A 21,428-nucleotide genomic window follows, 5' to 3' on the forward strand; every position below is an offset into this window, starting at 1 on the left:
AATGGGAACACCGCAACACAACCCTGAGGCCCCGTACACACGACCGAGGAACTTGACGTGCCAAACACATCGAGTTCCTCGTCGAGTTTAGTGTAGAAGCCGCCGCGGAACTCGGCGGGCCGACTTTTCCTAATTCACTAACGAGAAAATAGAGAACATGTTCTCTTTTCGGCCCGACGAGTTCCTCGTCGGCTTCCTCGCTGAAAAGTGTACACACGACCGAGTTCCTCGGCAGAAACCAGCTCCGACCGAGTTTCTGGCTGAATTCTGCCGAGAAACTCGGTCGTGTGTACGGGGCCTGAGTCTTGCCTTTGGCTCATGGATGCTGTGTGGCCCTATTCACTTGAATGGGTCATATTCGGTGGGGGGTACTGCCCATGAAAGGAGGCACATTGTGAAACAAAGCATTGCAACTGCAACATACTTGCAACCCTGTCCAGCTTTACAATCTGGAGAGAGGGGGTGTAGATAGATTTGACTAACTATTTAAAGTCAAACTCCAGCTTACAGAAGCTGATTTTTTTGGAATAAAGGAATAAATGATATAGACATGTGCACACTGAAATATTTCATTTTGGAATTTCGTTTTCATCCGAAAAATACATTTATTTAGTTACTCCCGAAATTTGTTTTTATTTATTTTGTTTAGTTAAAAAATGCATTCGTCTGAAAATCTGAATTAATTAAGGTCGAGTCTGTCATTGGAGGCTTATGGTGTTTGTCGAATGTTCTAAGAAGATTCGATGGAGCAGCTAAACTACACAATGCCGCAATCGTACATTTCCGGTCAAATTTTCCGCCTACAAGCTATAGAAGAATTCTAATGTTGTATGGCACTAGTAATAGTTATATTTATAAACTATTATTACTAGTCAACCAACATTCTAATTCTTCTATAGCCTATAGGTCGAATCTTCATCGTTCATGTCGAATGGTCTACCCCAACACTGTCTCTATAATTTCGAATGTAGAATAATCTTGGACTAAGAGTTAAGGTTAGGCACATTCGACCACAGGACACATATTGCTATTGTCACCATCATGTCAAATCTCCTATCTATATCAAACTGTCGTAGCAGCGAAAATAAAGCATTTTTTTATGTCGGATCTTTCGGATTTTTGATTCTGCGCGTTCGTTTTCGTTTGTTAAAACGATAATGAAATTAGCCTGAATTCGAACGATAATGCATTCGGACGAAAATGAATGCACATATCTATAAATGAATACAAGTTGACCATTGTCTGCCCCGTCAGTGGTAAATGGTTTGTCTCAACCTTCTAACTGCCACCTTTGCTGGACATCTTCATCTGTTAAAAGAACATTTTAAAATAACAGACTTATTACCAGGTAAAAATAAAGGAAAATAACTAAAAAAGGAAATGAATGCAGCCACCGAATCTAAGAATTGGATTGGTATGTATATTTTTAGGTAGATTCACAAAGAGTTAGGCCGGCTTATCTATTGATAACTCTGAGGCCCCGTACACACGACCAAACATGTATGCTGAAACTGGTCCGCGGGCCAGTTTCAGCATACATGTTTGGTCGTGTGTGGGCGCGAGCGGGCCGAATTCCAGCAAACATTTGCCCGCCGGGCCTTTTCCCAGCGGACAAATATTCCTGGACGTGTTTTAAAACCGTCCGCTGGAATCCTGCCCGCTCGGACATGTACGGTCGTCAGTACAGACCTACCGTACATGTCCAGGCGCCCGCCGTCCCTCGCATGCGTCGAATGACTTCGACGCATGCGTGGAAGCCTTTAAATGGCAGGCCCGCCCACGTCTCCGCGTCATCGCCGCGTCATCGTCGCGGCGACGACGCGGACACGCCCCGCGTAATGTTAACGCGCGGACTTCTGTACGATGGTGTGTACAACCATCGTACAGAAGCCCTCTGGCAGACATGTACGGTGAAAACGGTCCGACGGACCGCTTTCACCGTACATGTTTGTTCGTGAGTACCCGGCCTGAATCTACGCTGGCGTTTGTTTAAGTGTATTCTCAAACAGAGATACACTTAAACAAAGCTAAGATAGGCCGGCTTGCGCCGTTCTATCTTAGCTTGCAATGTTTCTGTTGGCCGCTAGATGGCGCTTCCTTTGCGGCCGGCGTAGATTATGTAAATGAGAGTATACGCCGATTCACGAACGTACGCCAGGCCTACACCGTCGCATTACGTTGTTTCCGTAAGGGATAGGCCGCCTAAAGTTATTCCACCTATGAGGTGGAATAACAATGTTAAGTATGGCCGCCGTTCCCGCCGCGAGGTTCGAATTTTTTACGTCGTTTGCACAAGTCGTCCGCGAATCAGGATTTACGTCGTTTACGTACATGTCAAAATCAATAGGCCCGTACGGCCTACTTAGCCGCAATGCGCACTGGGAAATGTAGTCGCCCGGCGCATGCGCAGTCTCAAAAAACGTCAAAAACCGTGAGGTCAAGCCTCATTTCCATACAATACGCCCCCCTCCAAGTCATTTGAATTAGGCGCCCTTACGCCCGCTCGTTTTAGGCTACACCGCCGTAGATTAGCAGGTAAGTAGATTGTGAATCACTACTAGCCTAACTAATTTACGGCGGTGTAGCCTAAAAAGGCTAGGCTAGGCCGCCCTAAAGTTAGGCCAATCTACGTGAATCTACCTATTTGTATGTTGTATGTACACTCAACCTGGTGTGTTAGAGGGGCTGAGGTTAATGAAAAGGTTGAGGCAAAGAACACAGGACCCATCCTATCCAGCGGCTCCGCCTCCTACTAGTGTAGCACTATACTTGTTAACTTATTTTCATCCTTTTTTGCATTTTACTGCTTTACTCCAGCCTCTGTTAGCCACTTCCTGCCTACATCAATGATATTTCTCAGGGCAGAGTTCCTGATGGTGACAGCATTTGGCCATGACTGTGTTACGTGTGTTGAAATGGACAATTGCAGATTCAAATTTTTGTGGCGAAGACAACACAGAAGCAGAACTGGGAGTCAGGTACAGAGCGGTGTCACCCTAAAACAGGAAGTGCCTAGACAAGGACCTTCATGATAGGCTCACTAGGTGTTATTTTATTCAACGCTGCCTGGTTAAAGAATATTGACGATTACTTTTGAAAATACATTAAAGTGGAGGTTCACCCGGAACTAACATTTTTTAACCTTAGAGTGATGCTCATTTTGTCTAGGGGAATCGGCTAGTTGTTTTAAAATCAAAGCTGTACTTACCGTTGTAGAGAGCGATCTTCTCCGCCGCTTCCGGGTATGGGCTGCGGGACTGGGCGTTCCTATTTTGATTGACAGTCTTCCGACAGGCTTCCGACGGTCGCATCCATCGCGTCACAATTTTCCGAAAGTAGCCGAACGTTGGTGCGCAGGCGCAGTATAGAGCCGCACCGACGTTTGGCTTCTTTCGGCTACGCGTGACGCGATGGATGCGACTGTCGGAAGCCTGTCAATCAAAATCGGAAACGCCCAGTCCCGAAGACCATACCCGGAAGCGGCGGAGAAGATCGCTCTCTACAACGGTAAGTACTGCTTTGATTTTAAAACAACTAGCCGATTCCCCTAGACAAAATGAGCATCAATCTAAGGTTAAAACATTTTTTATGGGTGAACTCCCGCTTTAAGATATGTTAATGTTTATATGAGATTTTTGTGATTTTATTGATTGAAAGGGTTAGGTCTAGACTTGTGTAGCGCTACCCACAAAGGAGCCGCTGGTTAGGATATTCTTAGCTTCATTAAGAGCTTCTGCCCCTGTTCATATGATATCCCCTATGCAATGTCATGTTGATTTCCATTGTTTAGTAAAGTAGAAACTGCATATCACCCCTAGTCTGATCATATGGTTGGTACCTCTACAATATTTTATACTATGACAAGTTATTAATGCTCTTGCAAGCTACATTATAACCCTAATACAAACTTCTTTAAATTCAATTTTTTTGAAGCTTTTTGTAGAAACCTTGGCTGTCCTCCAACATTTCAGTTGAGAAGAAATACTGGGCGTGCCGACTATACTAGGCACACAGGTTTCTTTTTAGCCTGTAGCTGAAGTTCAGAGGTCAATACATTCACTTTGCTACCTCAGCTAAGCAGAGGGCGACCTGTGTGTGCCTAGGGAGGATGATCCTGAGGCCCTTCTGTACCGAAAGCTTCAGTTTGGTTTTCCTTAACAGCCTCCCTAAATGTCCCCCCCCCCCTTCTCCTACCCCAGGCCAAATAGAAGACACATTAACTTCTATGGCCATTGTTATACATTACTTATATAATTAAAATACCAGCACATCTTGGAGTGTGGCAGTAAACTGGACCAATGGTAAAGTACCATTAGCCCCAGCTGTCCAATAACAATGCTGCAGTGGAGGCACGCCTCTCACTGCAGTGTCATAGAAGGGGGCATGTGTCTAAAAGACACATACTCCCTTCCAGCCCAGCCCCAGCCAAGCACATAAATTGCACCTACAGGTAAGCCTAGATTAAGGCTTACCTGTAGGTACAAGAAATATCTCCTTAACCACTTCCTTGCTGGGCACTTAAACCCCTTCCTGACCAGAGGACTTTTTGCGATTCGGCACTGCGTCGCTTTAACTGACAATTGCGCGGTCGTGCGACGTGGCTCCCAAACAAAATTAACGTCCTTTTTCCCCCACAAATAGAGCTTTCTTTTGGTGGTATTTGATCACCTCTGCGGTTTTTATTTTTTGCGCTATAAACAAAAATAGAGCGACAATTTTGAAAAAAAATAAAATATTTTTACTTTGTTGCTATAATAAATAGCTCAATTTTTTTTTTTACGTTTTTTTTTTATCCTCAGTCTAGGCCGATACGTATTCTACATATTTTTAGTAAAAAAAAAAAAAAAATCGCAATAAGCGACTGGTTTGCGCAAAAGTTATAGCGCCTACAAAATAAGGGACAGAATTATTTTATTTATTTTTTTTTTTTTTACTAGAAATGGCGGCGATCTGCGATTTTTATTGGGACTGCGACGTTATGGCGGACACATCGGACACTTTTGACACATTTTTGGCGCCATTCACATTTATACTGCAATCAGTGCTATAAATATGCACTAATTACTGTATAAATTTTTTTTTTTACTAGAAATGGCGGCGATCTGCGATTTTTATTGGGACTGCGACGTTATGGCGGACACATCGGACACTTTTGACACATTTTTGGCGCCATTCACATTTATACTGCAATCAGTGCTATAAATATGCACTAATTACTGTATAAATGCTTTTTTTTTACTAGAAATGGGGGCGATCTGCGATTTTTATTGGGACTGCGACGTTATGGCGGACACATCGGACACTTTTGACACATTTTTGGCGCCATTCACATTTATACTGCAATCAGTGCTATAAATATGCACTAATTACTGTATAAATGTGACTGGCAGGGAAGGGGTTAACACTAGGGGGTGAGGAAGGGGTTAAATGTGTACCCTAATTAGTGTTCTAACTGTGGGGGAGGGGGGGTGACTGGGGGGGGTGACCGATCTGTGTCTCTATGTACAAGAGACACAGATCCGTCTCCTCTCTCCCCTGACAGCACCGCTGTCTGCGAGAGCCGGGAATGAGAGATGATCTCATATGTAAACATATGAGATCATCTCTCATTGGCCGCACAGATCGCCTAGGAAACGGCCGCTCCGATTGGCCGTTCACGGCGATCTGTGACTTGCTGTGTCCAAGGGACACGGCCAGCACAGCAGTTCCCCGCTGCGCGCTCGGGAGCGCGCGCGGGGAACGCGAAAAGGGGAGGCCGTAAAAAGACGGCCTGTTAGAGATTGGGAGCCGCGCTGAGACCGTACAAAGTCGTACGGCCGTCAGCAAGTGGTTAAAGTTGAGGTAAACCATTTGATGTCACAATGTAGAGTATAAGATTTCCTATCATCTGTGCCCAGTCTTGCCACACAGAGTTAATCCAGCTCTGAGCAATCCTTTTTTATTGTTCAGTGAAAATTAACAGACTTCCAGATAAAAACCTGTCTAAATAAAAAGTCCATTCCTCTCTCCTTGCTTTGAGTGACAGGTTATTTACATATCTAGCTTGAACATGTTTATCATATGTTATGTTATGTTTATCATAATATGAGGCGATCCACAGCATGAAAAGTGAGAAATCCACCCCTCCCCCACATAACACTTCCTGGTGATATACAATGAACTGTGGATCACCTCATATTATGATAAACATAACATAACATATGATAAACATGTCCAAGCTAGATATGTAAATAACCTGTCACTCAAAACAAGGAGAGAGGAAAGGACTTTGGGCCAAATCCTCAAAAAACCTGCCTAACTTAACTTTCAGCAGTTAAGTTACACAGGCGTAAAATTTCTACCTAAGTGCCCGATCCACAAAGCACTTACCTAGAAATTACACGCCGTGTAACTTAAGTGCCTCCGTCGCAAGGCGGTCGTCTGATCGAGGGGGCGATTCCTATTTAAATGAGGCGTGCTCCCGCGCCGGACGTTCGGCGCATGCGTGTGACGTCATTTTTCCCGACGTGCATCGCGCGAACGTACTTTACGCCGGGCTTTGTGGATCGCGACGGGACAATAAAGTTGCGTCGGGTAAAAAAAAAAAATACGCGCCGGGAAAAAAAATTCGAAATTTAAAAAACGCGGCGATAGAAAAAAAGGTTTGTTTTTACAAGGTCTAAACAGTTTAGGCCTTGTAAAAGCATCCCTAATTTTACGCATGCAAAACGTAACTTACGCAGAAAACACAAAGCTAAAAAGCTTTGTGGATCTGCCTAAGTACTCATTTGCATACGCAAAGCGGCATTTCAACTCGAAATGCCCCCAGCGGCGGATGCGGTACTGCATCCTAAGATCCGACAGTGTAAGTCTATTACAGATGTCGGATCTTATGCCTATCTTTGGAAAAATCCTTCTGAGGATCGTTTCCAAAGATAGCCACAGGGATACGCAGGCTGAACAGCAGTTCCGCCTGCGTATCTCCTTTGAAGATTTGGCCCTTTGTATTTAGACAGGTTTTTATCTGGAAGTCTGTTAATTTTCACTGAACAACAAAAGAGGATTGCTCAGAGCTGGATTAACTCTGTGTGACAAGACTGGGCACAGAGGATAGGAAATCTTATACTCTACATTGTGACATAAAAAAAAACGTATACTGTTTCTATATACCTAGACAGATATTCTATCTAATTTCAGTGGGCCAGATCCACAGACGAAGTACGCCGGCGTATCTACTGATACGCCAGTGTACTTTAAAATTTCCCGCGTCGTATCTTTGTTTTGAATCCTCAAAACAAGATACGATGGCTTCTGGGTTAGATCCGACAGGTGTACGACTTCGTAAGCCTTCTGATCTAAGATGCAATACTTCGGCGTCCGCTGGGTGGCGTTTTCTGTGTCGGGTATGCAAATTAGCGATTTACGACGATCCACGAACGTACGCGCGGCCGTCGCATTTTATAACTTTGTCTGTAGTCGGCTTTTTCCGGCGTATAGTTAAAGCTGGTATTTTGCGGCGTATACATAGACTTGCCATGTTAAGTATAGCCGTCGTTCCCGCGTCGAAATTTGAAAAAAAAATTTTTTGCGTAAGTCGTCCGTGAATAGGGATGGACGTAACTCACGTCTAAGTTCAAAAAATGACGTCGTTGCGACGTCATTTCGGGCAAAGCATGGCGGAAAATTTCTTGATGACGCATGCGCATTTCATTCGGCGCGGGGACGTGCTTCATTTAAATGAAACCCGCCCCCAACCCGCCCAATTTCAAATCCGCCGCCAGAAATACACTACGCCACTGTAACTTACGGCGCGAAATCGCTGAGGATTCGAAAATGCTCCAGATAAGGTACGGCGGCGTAGTGTATCTCTGATACGCTGCGCCGATCTACATGTATGTGGATCTGGCCCAGTGCCTTTAAAGTCCAGTTAGGGGATACTCTCTCTTTCTGCTTAGAAAAAAGAATGCACATGAGTGCAAGAAAAGAAAATTCCCAGGAACAAAAGAAGATTCCCGGCCATGAAAATTATTTTCTGTAGCAACTCTGTTGAAATTAAAGGCCTAGTTGGTCGAATTTCATAAATCAATTGGATCAAAAAACGCACACAATGTCTGATTTTACTGTAAAAATAATATTTTTTCGGAATTCGACCATGTGTGGCCTGCATAAGAGTGATACAAGAAGCCACTAAAGGGCTCCGCCGCCAGGCGCCCACCAACAAACAAAACATCAGTTTTTGATGGTCGGACCCTTAAAAAGCTAAAAGGAAATAGGGAATAAAGCAAATTTAATATAAAAACATTCCTACTGCATTGTCCTCACGTCTGGCGCTGATCTCCACTGACTAATCACAATCAACAGAAGAGGAGACAATTTCTATACCCAGGAGAGAGATAATGGGAAGAATAATTATGTGGATAAAAGGTTTGTAACTAACGGCGTAAAGGAAAGTGACACCGTCATTTAATATCCTCTGTAGGCAATTGATTCATTTTCGTGCTGTCAGAGACAGCCGAGTGGTTTTTAGTGAGGAGCTTGGCACAGATGACTGATCAGAGGGGGAAACTATTCATGCTGGGATGTAGGCATGGACTGATTTTATGGTGTGTGGTGTACGGAGTGTACTGGATGAGAAAAACGATTCTGCAAACTCTACTGATCACTGGTGTTCAGTAGATTCATTTCTTTCTTCTTCTTTTTTTTTTTGCGTATGTTTTTGTTGACCTAAAACAGATTTTTATAAAAGTCTAATAACACAGCGCTATAGAAATGATCCTAATGCCACGTACACGCGATCGGTTCATCCGATGAAAACGGACCGATGGATTTTTTCATCAGATATCCGGTGAAGCTGACTTTCATCAGTCTTGCCTACACACCATCAGTTAAAAATCCGTATGTGTCAGAACGCGGTGACGTAAAACACAACGACGTGCAGAGAAAAATGAAGTTCAATGCTTCCGAGCATGCGTCGACTTGATTCTGAGCATGCGTGGATTTTTGACCGATGGATTTCCCCACAGACTATCGTTTTTTTCTATCGGTTTTTTAACCATCAGAATTTTTAAAACAGGTTCTATTTTTTTCACTGATGGGGAAAAAAAACGATAGGGCCCACACACGATCGGTTTGTCCGATGAAAGCGGTCCATCGTGTGTACAGGGCATTAGTGTATACCTCAATCACTCATATGTGATAATAATTAATGTGAAAAATTCATGCTGCCTCCTTTATAAACCAATATATATATACAGTGGGCCGGATTCAGATACATAGCAGTATCTGTCGGCGCGGCGTAACGTATCTCACATACGGTACGCCCCCGTAACTTAGGGCGCAAGTTCCGTATGCAGAAAGAACTTGTGCCCTTAGTTACGGCGGCGTAACGTATGTTTGTCGGCGTAAGCCCGCCTAATTCAAATGGAGATGATGTGGGCGTGTTTTATGTAAATTCACTGTGACCCCACGTATTTGACGTATTTTACGAACGGCGCATGCGCCATTCTTGAAAAAATCCCAGTGCGCATGCTCGAAATTACGCCGCAAGTCGTCATTGCTTTAGACGTGAGCGTAACTTACGTACAGCCCTATTCGCAAACGACTTACGCAAACGACGTAAAATTTTCAAAACTCGACGCGGGAACGACGTCCATACTTAACATTAGCTACGCCTCATATAGTAGGGGTAACTTTACGCCGGAAAAAGCCTAACGTAAACGATGTAAAAAAAATGCGCCGGACGGACGTACGTTTCTGAATCGGCGTAAATAACTAATTAGCATTTTGCTTGCGTAAATATACGGAAGCGCCACCTAGTGGCCAGCGTAAATATGCAGCCTAAGATACGACGGTGTAAGACACTTACGCTGGTCGGATCTAAGGCCCCATACACACGGGAGTATTTATCCGCGGATACGGTCCAGCGGACCGTTTCCGCGGATAAATCCTCTCGAGGATTTCAGCAGATTTTAATGCGATGTCTTTAATGCATTGAAATCCGCGCCGAAATCCTCTGGCGATGACGTGTCGCGCCGTCGCCGCGATTATGACGCGGCGACGTGCGCGACGCTGTCATATAAGGAATTCCACGCATGCGTTGAATCATTACGACGCATGCGGGGGATCCCTTCGGACGGATGGATCCGGTGAGTCTGTACAGACCAGCGGATCCATCCGTTGGGATGGATTCCAGCAGATGGATTTGTTCTGCATGTCAGCGAATATCCGATCTGCTGGAATCCATCCCAGGGGAGATATATCCGCGGAAACAGATCCGCTGGCGTGTACACACCATAGGATCTATCCGCAGAAACCCATTTGCTGGGATTTATCTGCGGATGGATTCTATGGTGTGTATGGGGCCTTAGGGAAATCTGTGCTTAACTGATTCTCTGAATCAGTCACATAAATACGACGGCCCGCACTCAGAGATACGCCGTCGTATCTCCGTTCTCAATCCGGGCCAGTACCTTGAAAAAGTATTCATACCCCTTGAAATCCACATTTTGCCATGTTACAATAAAAAACGTAAATGTATATTATTGGGATTTTATGTGATAGACCAACACAAAGTGGCACATAATTGTGAAGTGGAAGGAAAATGATATGTTTTCAACAATTTTTGCAAATAAATTTGTGAAAAGTGTGGCGTGCATTTGTATTCAGCCCCCTTTACTCCGATACCCCTAACTATAATCTAGTGCAGCGGTCATCAACCCCGTCCTCAAGGGGCCTGTGTTTTTTTACCTCAGATACAAATGGCGGTGTTGGTTGGACTATATTCCCTTTTTTTTACCCTTCTGGGTTACTGTGGCCACACTCTGAAGCCCCAGGATGTAGTACTACAAGGTACAGTAAGACCTTGGATTGTGAGCATAATTTGTTCCAGAAACATGCTTGTAATCCAAAGCACTTGTATATCAAAACATTTTTTTTGGAGAGTATAAAAGAGAAGAGAGGCACCTCTAATTGTAGCAATAAGGTGTTAAATGTTGTACCTTCATTAAATGTTACCATATTGCTACACTTAGAGGCTCCTCTCTTCTTTTTTATACTCAGTTGTGACATGACGCTACTCTTATATCAAGACATCACTTGTATATCAAGGCAAAATGTATTTAAACATTTTGCTTGTCTTGCAAAACGCTCTCAAACCAAGTTACTCTCAAACCAAGGTTTTACTGTATTAACTTTTGTATACTCTGTGAACCCCCCCCCCTCCCTGCTGGATGACATATTATTTTTGGTTTCCTTCTATTCTTATTGCATTCCATCATCTTCTTCTTTTACTTATTTGGGTTGGGGGTCAGACTAATACACTATCTATCACACACCTTGTCCCCCCCCCTCCCCTCCCCCATTAGGCAGCCCCTGGGTGGTGCTGGGAGAGACCAGTGCTCTTTGACCTCAGGTATAAATTGTAGTGTTGGTTAGACTACATTCCTTTTTTTCTGCTTTGGGTTTCTGTGGCCAGGCTCTAAATTACAGCCCCAGGATATAAGACTACAAAGTAAGAACTGATATATTCTCTGTAAAAAACTCTTCTTTGCTGGGTCACCTATTATTTTTTGGTTTCCTTCTATTTTACTTTCTTTCGCATTAAATTTATCATCTTTTTCTCTTTTTTTCTTTAAGGGTAGTGAGCCTTACTAACAAACTATCTATAACACACCTTGCTTTGCCTTTTTAACTCACGCAGCAGCCACCTTGCTATACCTGATTCACTTGTATTAGCACACATTTATTTGTATCTACTCTTTTTTAGCTCCCGCACAGTTTAAAATAAAACTAACACACCATTTCATAAAAAGAACATCATACCAACAGTGAAACATGGTGGTGTGATGTCTTTCACATCGCTATGGAGAACTTTTGACCCACTCTTCCTTGCAGAATTGTTTTAATTCTGCCACACTGGAGGGTTTTTCAGCGTGAGTGGACTGTTTAAGGTCATGCCACAACATCTCAATGGGATTTAAGTCCAGACTTTGACTAGGCCATTCCAAAACCTTAATTCTGGGCCATTCAGAGGTGGACTTCCTAATGTATTTTGGATCATTGTCCTGCTGCATAACCCAAGTGTGCATGAACTTGAGTTTACAAACTGATGGCCCGACATTCTCCTTCAGGATTTTCTGTTAGGCCCCATACACACGAGAGGATTTATCCGCGGATACGGTCCAGCGGACCGTATCCGCGGATAAATCCTCGAGAGGATTTCAGCAGATTTCTATGCGATGGCGTGTACACACCATCGCATTGAAATCCGCGCCGAAATCCTCTGGCGATGACGTGTCGCGCCGTCGCCACGATTATGACGCGGCGACGGGCGCGACGCTGTCATATAAGGAATTCCACGCATGCGTCAAATCATTACGACGCGTGCGGGGAATCCCTTTGGACGGATGGATCCGGTGAGTCTGTACAGACGAGCGGATCCATCCGTGGGATCCGATTCCAGCAGATAGATATTCTGTGCATGTCGACAAATATTTATCTGCTGGAATTCGGAAATATCCGCGGATAAATATCCGCCGGAGTGTACACACCATAGAATCTATCCGCTGAAACCCATTCGATGGGATTTATCTGCGGATAGATTCTATCGTGTGTATGGGGCCTTAGAGTGCAGAATTCATGGTTCCATCAATTATGGCAAGTCGTCCTGGTCCTGAAGCGACAAAGCAGCCCCAGGCCATCACACTACCGCCACCATGTTTCACTGTTGGTATGATGTTCTTTTTATGAAATGTTGTGTTAGTTTTATGCCAGATGTAACGAAATGCACACCTTCCAAAAAGTTCAACTTTTGTCTCATCAGTCCACAGAATATTTGCCGAAAAGTCTTGGGGATAATCAAGATGTTTTTTTAGAAAATCTGAGACAAGCCTTTGTGTTCTTTTTGGTCAGCAGTGGCTTTGGCCTTGGAACTCTCCCATGGATGCCATTTTTGCCCAGTCTCTGTCTTATTGTTAAATCATAAACACTGACCTTAACTTAGTCAAGTGAGGTCTAGATGTTGCTCTGGATTATTTTATGACCTCCTTGATGAGTTGTCCTCGTACTCTTGAAGTAATTTTGATAGGACAGCCACTCCTGGGAGGGTTCACCACTGTTCCAAGTTTTCTATATTTGTGAATAATGGCTCTCACTGTGGTTTGCTGGCGTCCCAAAGCCTTATGCTGCGTAAACACGATCATTTTTCGGGTTCTAAAAAATGGCCAAAAAAATCGAACATGCTCTATTTTTAACAACGTTTTTAACGTTGTCGTTTTTCGGGTTGTAAAAAATGGTCGCGTGTGGGCTTTAACGATGTGAAAAATCCGCGCATGCTCAGAAGCAAGTTATGAGACGGGAGCGCTCGTTCTGGTAAAACTACTGTTCATAATGGAGTAAGCACATTCATCACGCTGTAACAGACAGAAAAGCGTGAATCGTCTTTTACTAACATGGAATCAGCTAAAGCAGCCCCAAGGGTGGCGTCATCCGCATGGAACTTCCCCTTTATAGTGCCGTCGTACGTGTTGTACGTCACCGCGCTTTGCTAGAGCATTTTTTTTTCACAATCGTGTGTAGGCAAGGACGTTTCAATGATCAAGTTGAAAATAACTTTGTTTTTTCTAGAGCCTGAAAAACTTAATTTTTTAGAATACGAAAAATGATCGTGTGTAAGCGGGATTAGAAATGGATTTGTAACCATTTGCAGACTGATACATCAATTACGTCAATTACGTCAATTACTTTGTTGCTCATCTGTTCTTGGCATAGTGGGCCAGATTCTGGTAGTTTCTGCGGCGGCATAGCGTAAGCCATTTACACTAGGCCGCCGCAACTTACTGGAGCAAGTGCCGTATTCCTCAAGCACTTGCTCCGTAATTTGCGGCGGCGTAGTGTAAATGGCCTGGCGTATCCCCGCGTAATTCAAAGGGGGCGGCTTGTATTTAAATTAACCGCGCCCCACGTCGATTGAACTGCGCATGCGCCGGATTGAAAATAGCCCAGTGCGAATGCTCCAGCTCATGACGGAAAACGTCATTGACTCCGACGTGTGCATCATTGACGTAAAGTCGTATTCAAAAACGACTTAGGAAAACGACGTACCCGACGGGAAAAGACGATGCGGACCCGACGCCATACTTAACATGGCATACGGCGGACTGGCGTAAGGTTACCCCTCATATAGCAGGGGTAACCTTACACCTACGGAAACGACGTAAGCGACAACTACGCGCCGCAAATTCGTTCGGGAATCGGCGTATCAGGCTCATTTGCATAGTCAAATAAGACCTGAACGTAAACGCCACCTAGCGGCCGGCGGCGAATTACATTTAAGATCAGACAGTGTAAGTCACTTACACCTGTCGGATCTTGGCCGTATCTATGCGAAAATGATTCTAGGAATCACTCGCATAGATACCCGGGTCAAAAAACAGAGATACGACGGTATTTCCTGAGATACACCGTCGTAACTCTGCTGAGAATCTGGCCCGATGTGTTGCTTTTTAAGATCTTTTAGCATGCTTCACTTTGCCAGACAGCTTCTTGATTCAACAGGTCTAGCAGTAATGAGGCCTGATTGCGCTAAAGTGAAATTTAACTTGGCCTCCTCCTCTGGTAGTGTTACCTTTGGGGGCACTAATTCATCCCCTTTTCCATGACCTTCCAGTACAAGAGCTGTTTCCTTGGTGGTTCATAGAGTGATGGCATCTATGAGGTTTTTAACTGTTACAGCTTTACATGTGGTTTCATGTAGTGATTTTTCCAAATGTACATGAACACATTCCATATGGATGCAGCACCATGCATTGTTGTTATGTTTCTTAATTTACATGAACTTACTGGTATGTATTTTTTTGCAGATATGTCTCTCCGCATTACACCCCCTGAAGAAAGAGTCTGAAACGCGTTGGTTGTTCATCTATTCACAAGGTCCTCCAAAGGCCATATGCATGTTAACAGAGGATGTGGAATAACTATGCATAACATCATGAATGCATGATTTGGGCATGCACTAATTGTTTCACTTTTGTCCACAACTTAAAATCCATATTTGTTTGTATCTCTAATTTTATGATTGCTACGAATAAAGTTTGTCAAATCATTTTTAATACATCCAAAAATCATTGTCTGCGTGTGTAATAGAGAGAGAGACCTTAGACCTGCTCCTTAAGGGCAGGGAGTAGTGTGAAAATGAAGTATGTAGAGTACTGAATAGGTTGTCAGTACTATCTAAATACCTTAAAGAATGCAGCCACCACATCTAATGACTATTATGCTTCAATATTACATTCTTGTTCTTGGGTTTACTTATGCTTTGGAGCAGTAGTAGACAATTTAAAAAGTTATAGAGAGCTTTAAATACAGCACCCAACACCTCTAGAGGCTCAAACATTTTGTGCAGTGTATTGTAATTCACACAGAAGTTGGAGTACAATAACCCCCAGCATTGGTGTCAGCGAGTTCAATAATAACCCCCAGCATTGGTGTCGGTGAGTTCAATAATAATCCCCAACATTGGTGTCAGTGGGCCAGATTCAGAAACAAGATACGACGGCGTATCTCCCGATACGCCGTCGTATCTCTGAGTGCGGGAGGTCGTATCTATGCGCCTGATTCATAGAATCAGTTACGCATAGATATCCCTAAGATCCGACAGGTGTAAGTGTCTTACACCGTCGTATCTTAGGCTGCATATTATCGCTGGCCGCTAGGTGGCGCCGCTTCCGTATTGTTACGCGAGGAATATGCAAATTAGTGTTTACGCCGATTCAGAAACAAACGACCGCCCGGCGCTTTTTTTTTACGTCGTTTGCGTTAGGCTTTTTCCGGCGTAAAGTTACCCCTGCTATATGAGGGGTATGTGCGGCGTATCCTATGTTAAGTATGGCCGTCGTTCCCGCGTCGAATTTTGAAAATGTTATGTCGTTTGCGTAAATCGTTCGCGAATAGGGCTCGACGTCATTTACGTTCACGTCGATTCCAATACGTCCTTGCGGCGTACTTTGGCGCATTGCACACTGGGATATTTTACGGACGGCGCATGCGCCGTTAAAAAAAAACGTAAAAAACGCGGGGTCAAGTCAAATTTATATACAACACGCCCCCAACATCCACATTTGAATTAGGCGGCCTTAAGCCACAACACATACGTTACACCGCTGTAACTAAGGGCGCAAGTTCTTTCTGAATACAAAACTTGCGCCCAAAGTTACAGCGGCGTAACGTAGATACGTTACACCGGGCGGATAGATACACCATTGTATCTGAATCCAGCCCAGTGAGTTCAATAATAACCCCCAGCATTGGTGTCAGTGAGTTAAATAATAACCCCCAAAATTGATGTCAGTGAGTTCAATAATCAGCCCCAGCATTGGTGTCAATAAGTTCAATAATAACCCCCAGCATTGGTGTCAGTGAGTTAAATAATAACCCCCAAAATTGATGTCAGTGAGTTCAATAATCAGCCCCAGCATTGGTGTCAATAAGTTAAATAATAACCCCCAGCATTCATGTCAGTGAGTTCAATAATAACTCCCAGCATTGGTGTCAGAGAGTTCAATAATAACCCTCAGCATTGGTGTCAGTGAGTCAATAATAATCCCCAACATTGGTGTCAGTGAGTTCAATAATAACCCCCAGCAATGGTGTCAGTGAGTTCAATAATAACCCCCAGCAATGGTGTCAGTGAGTTAAATAATAACCCCCAGCATTGATGGCAGTGAGTTCAATAATAACCCCCAGCATTGATGGCAGTGAGTTAAATAATAACCCTCGGCACTGGTGTTAGTGAGTTCAATAATAATCCTATGAATCGAAGTCATAGGAGACTGTAAATGGCCACAATTAGACTGCAAATGGGCACAGTGAGGCTGCAGATGGGCATTGTTTACTCAGTAGCTGCTGCATTTTCCCACCCTAGGCTCATACTCAAGTCAATACGTTTTCCCAGTTTTTTTTGTGGTAAAATTAGGTGCCTCGGCTTATATTCGGGTCGGCTTATACGTGAGTATATACAGTATATTTATATATATATATATATATATATATATATATATATATATATATATATATATATGTATGTATTTATTTAATTCAGTAGTTATTATATAATTACCTTCAAAATTTCCTCTTTTGTTCCTTTTCGTTTTTGTATTTTTTTCTCTTTAGCAGGACATATATCAGATGTAACCAGGCATCCGTCATCAGGTAAGTAGTCACACAACATGCCTATACTCTCAGTAGAGAGGCTGCAAAGCTGCAGAATCTTTCTAGGCCTTGTAAGCTGTACCAGCATCGTGTAGACTTGTTTCTCTACAAAAAAAAAAAAAAAATGGATTGAAAAAAATTATAATTACATGAATAAACTATTATGTGCAACTTCCAAAGGGTCAACATTAGCTTGGCAAGAAGCCCCACCTGTTCCTCGTCATAACTAATTTGGTGAAACTGTGCAAGGAGCAGATTCTGGAAAAAGACTTTGAAACCACTGCAAAGAGCTCTGAAACCAGTGGCGGTGCGTCCATAGAGGGTGTAGGAGCGCCGCCCCCTCTCGCTCCTGCACCGCCACTGAAAAACAATACATAGATTCATGCATTGCATAAATCTATGTATTGTCGCTGCTGCCCACTATTCAGATGGCCGGCCCCCTAGTGAGGGCCGGCCATCTGAATAACGGGAGCTGCTAGGCCAGCGGCTCTGATAGGCTTTCCGATTACAGCCTGAGGGCTGTAACTGGCTTCCAAATAGTTAACCAGGGGACACAGGGTGTGTGTATTCCCTGGTTAACACAGACAGGCGTCTCAGCCAATCAGGTTCACCGGTTCTGGTTACCGGTAACCTGATTGGCTGAAGCAACATCGAGGCCGGGACTACTTCGAGGGATTATTACGAGGACGGCTGACCGAGAAAGGTAAGTGCCAGGCAGGAAGGGGGGGGCAATCTGGCGGCATTTTTCGGGCAAACTGGTAACAATTGATGGGCACAGTGGCGACAATGGCATGGCACAGTGGCTGCGTTTGGCATGGCACAGTGGCAACAATTGATGGGCACAGTGGCGACATTGGCATGGCACAGTGGCTGCATTTGGCATGGCACAGTGGCGTCAATTGATGGCACAGTGGCTGCATTTGGCATGGCACAGTGGCGACAATTGATGGGCACAGTGGCAACAATGGCATGGCACAGTGGCGACAATAGCATGGCACAGTGGCTGCGTTTGGCATGGCACAGTGGTGACAATTGATGGGCACAGTGGTGACAATGGCATGGCATAGTGGCTGCGTTTGGCATGGCACAGTGGCGACAATTGATGGCACAGTGGCGACAATTGATGGCACAGTGGCGACAATTGATGGCACAGTGGCTGCGTTTGGCATGGAGCAGTGGCGACAATTGATGGGCACAGTGGGGACGATGGCATGGCACAGTGGCGGCAATTGATGGGCACAGTGGCAACAATTGATGGCACAGTGGCTGCGTTTGACGGCATGGCACAGTGGCTGCGTTTGATGGCATGGCACAGTGGCGACAATTTTATGGCACAATGGCGACAATTTTATGGCACAGTGGCTGCGTTTGATGGGCACAGTGAGGCTGCAATTGATGGGGGTTTTTTTTCGTTTGTTTGCGCCTCTCAAAAAATTTGAGCACCAGCCGCCACTGTCTGAAACAATATAGTTTCCTAAGTTGATAAACATGTTAAAAACAAAAATAATTAGACACCATTGACACATTTTAATATAAAAAAAAAAGTGATTGCTCTTTTGAAATTATATATATATATATATATATATATATATATATATATATATATATATATATATATACACACACATACACATATAGGGGCAAATCCACGTAGATCGGCGCATATATCCGCCGGGCGTAGCGTATCTAAGATACACTACGCCGCCGTAACTTTATTTTTTTTCGAATCCTCAAAGAATTTGCGCCGAAAGTTACGGCGGCGTAGTGTATCTTTGGCGGCGTAAGGGCGCGAAATTCAAATGGATGTGATGGGGGCGTGTTTTACGTAAATACGTCATGACCCGACGTAAACAACGTTTTTTTTTTAACGGCACATGCGCCGTCCGTGGGGGTATCCCAGTGCGCATGCTCGAAAGTAAACCGGAACAAGCCAATGCTTCCGACGGTGACGTCATTCTACGCAAATCCCTATTCGCGAACGACTTACACAAACGACGTAAAAGATTAAAAATTTGACGCGGGAGCGACGGCCATACTTAACATTGAGTACGCCTCATAATAGCAGGGGTAACTATACGCCGGAAAAAGCCGAACGCAAACGACGTAAAAAAATGCGCCGGCCAGACGTACGTTCGTGGATCGCCGTAACTAGCTAATTTGCATACTCGACGCGGAATTCGACGGAAACGCCACCTAGCGGCCGGCGGAAAAATGCATCTACGATCCGACGGCGTACTAAGACGTACGCCTGTCGGATCGATCCGAGATGCAGTCGTATCTTGTTTTGTAGATACAAAACAAAGATACGACGCGGGAAATTTTAAATTACGCGGCGTATCAATAGATACGCCGGCGTAATTCTTTTGTGGATCTGCCCCATATTGTATGAGTGTGTTTACAAAAATAGGTATATTCTTATACATTTTAACTCCCACATGCTTCTTTATCCACCAAACTACCTTGGTATCAGCCCAACAACCTTTAGAGGAAGTCAGAAACTAAAAAAAAATCTGAGCACTAACCATCAGGGAGTGGCTGTGAAAGCCTAAAAAATTAATAAAACATTGCGTTATGCATTCTAAATTTAATTATGGAATTAATTAAAGAAAGAAGACGTTTACTAGCCCGATAAGTTTACAGAATTGTTTTCTACAACCCCAAAGGAACCCCTTGCTTTAAGACTAAGAGCACCTGTCTCTGAATAGTCATTCTAATAAACTAGAACTGTTCAGCCTAAAAATTAAGATAGAGACGCAGCCATGGCAAAGTGTGACTTTCTACATTATTTAATTTATTAAACTCTATAAGTTCTTCATTTACAGGCTGATGATAGGAGCACTTGTGCGGTTATTTTAGAGGTTTTAGAACATACCTTTATGCTCCATGGTGGATTCACAGTCTGCCTTCCAAAGTTTCACACCTTGAAAAGTTTCCATGACTGTGATACTTGCTGGTCTTCAGTGGTGAATCGCCTCTAGGGGTACGCTGACTGAGTTGGAATGTGCTGAGATAAGGATAACACACCCTCTCCTCTTTTGTGAGTGACCAGCAATATAAAGAATGTTTTCTTTATGCACAGTGTGTACGCAGAGCTTGTTCCACGTGTAGTCTTATAGCTTTTTTTTTTTCTTTATGTAACTTGATAAGCTTATACAATGCTGAAGACAGCCCCGCCCTAGTCTTCGATTACATATCATTTTTCATTTGTCTGCCATCTCACTTTTTATTCCGTTGCATTCAAACAAAGGTTTAAAGGAGGTGACCTATTTATATAAGTTATGCAACGTCAGGTAATTGGGTTATCGAATCATTTTTATATAATTATTGACTTAAGTTATGCCTAATTAATAAGGAAAGTTTTAACACCTTTTTCCAGGAAAGAGAACGTACATACAATATATCAAGTTAATTTGTCTCTTTTAATTCCCCTCCCTTCCCTTTAATTGTGGTGCTCAATCATATAAGAAATTATGAATATCTCAACATTGTGGTTATGTAAGGATTTTGCGTAAGACCCGGTTCACACTGGGGCGACACGACAGGTGTCGCGTCCCATTCAATGCAATAGAACCGTTCTAATAGGAGCGACGCAAGTCGCTCCGACTTAGGCCCCATACACACGATAGAATCCATCCGCTGAAAAATCCCAGCGAATGGGTTTCAGCGGATAGATCCTATGGTGTGTACAATCCAGCGGATCTGTTTCCGCGGATATTTATTCCCTGGGATGGATTCCAGCAGATAAATATTTGCTGACATGCTAAACAAATCTATCCGCTGGAATCCATCCCAACGGATGGATCCGCTGGTCTGTATTGACTCACCGGATCCATCCGTCCGAAGGGATCCCCCGCATTCGTCGTAATGATTCGACGCATGCGTGGAATTCCTTATATAGCGTCGCGCATGTCGCCGCGTCATAATCGCGGCGACGGCGCGACACGTCATCGCCAGAGGATTTCGGCGCGGATTTCAATGCGATGGTGAGTACACTCCATCGCATGGAAATCCGCACAAATCCTCGAGAGGATTTATCCGCGGAAACGGTCTGCTGGACCGTATTCGCGGATAAATCCTCTCGTGTGTATGGGGCCTTAGAAAAAGGTTCCTGTACGACTTCGGGGGCGGCTCGGTGCGACTTACATTGACTTCTATACAGAAGTCGTTTTGCAAATCGCCTCTGAATTCGTCCTCAGGACGACTTGCAGAGTCGCCCCCGAAGTCCTGCCGCTGCAGTGTGAACC

General features: G+C 44.0%; 1 protein-coding gene across 1 annotated transcript in view; it reads right to left on the reverse strand.

The window, feature by feature from the left end:
* LOC120945167 (D-threitol dehydrogenase-like) overlaps window positions 1–20,313 on the reverse strand; it is an 86,276-nt gene extending 65,963 nt beyond the window's left edge. Inside the window, exons 1-2 of the mRNA XM_040359076.1 lie at window positions 20,057–20,313; window positions 17,093–17,289 (exon numbers count right to left, since the gene is read on the reverse strand). Coding sequence (XP_040215010.1) covers window positions 17,093–17,289; window positions 20,057–20,120 — 261 coding nt within the window. The 5' untranslated portion in view covers window positions 20,121–20,313. The remainder of the gene's footprint in view (window positions 1–17,092; window positions 17,290–20,056) is intronic.
* Window positions 20,314–21,428: the final 1,115 nt, after the last annotated feature.

This window comes from Rana temporaria, chromosome 7 (assembly GCF_905171775.1).
Source record: "Rana temporaria chromosome 7, aRanTem1.1, whole genome shotgun sequence".
In the NCBI taxonomy this organism is placed as follows: domain Eukaryota; kingdom Metazoa; phylum Chordata; class Amphibia; order Anura; family Ranidae; genus Rana; species Rana temporaria.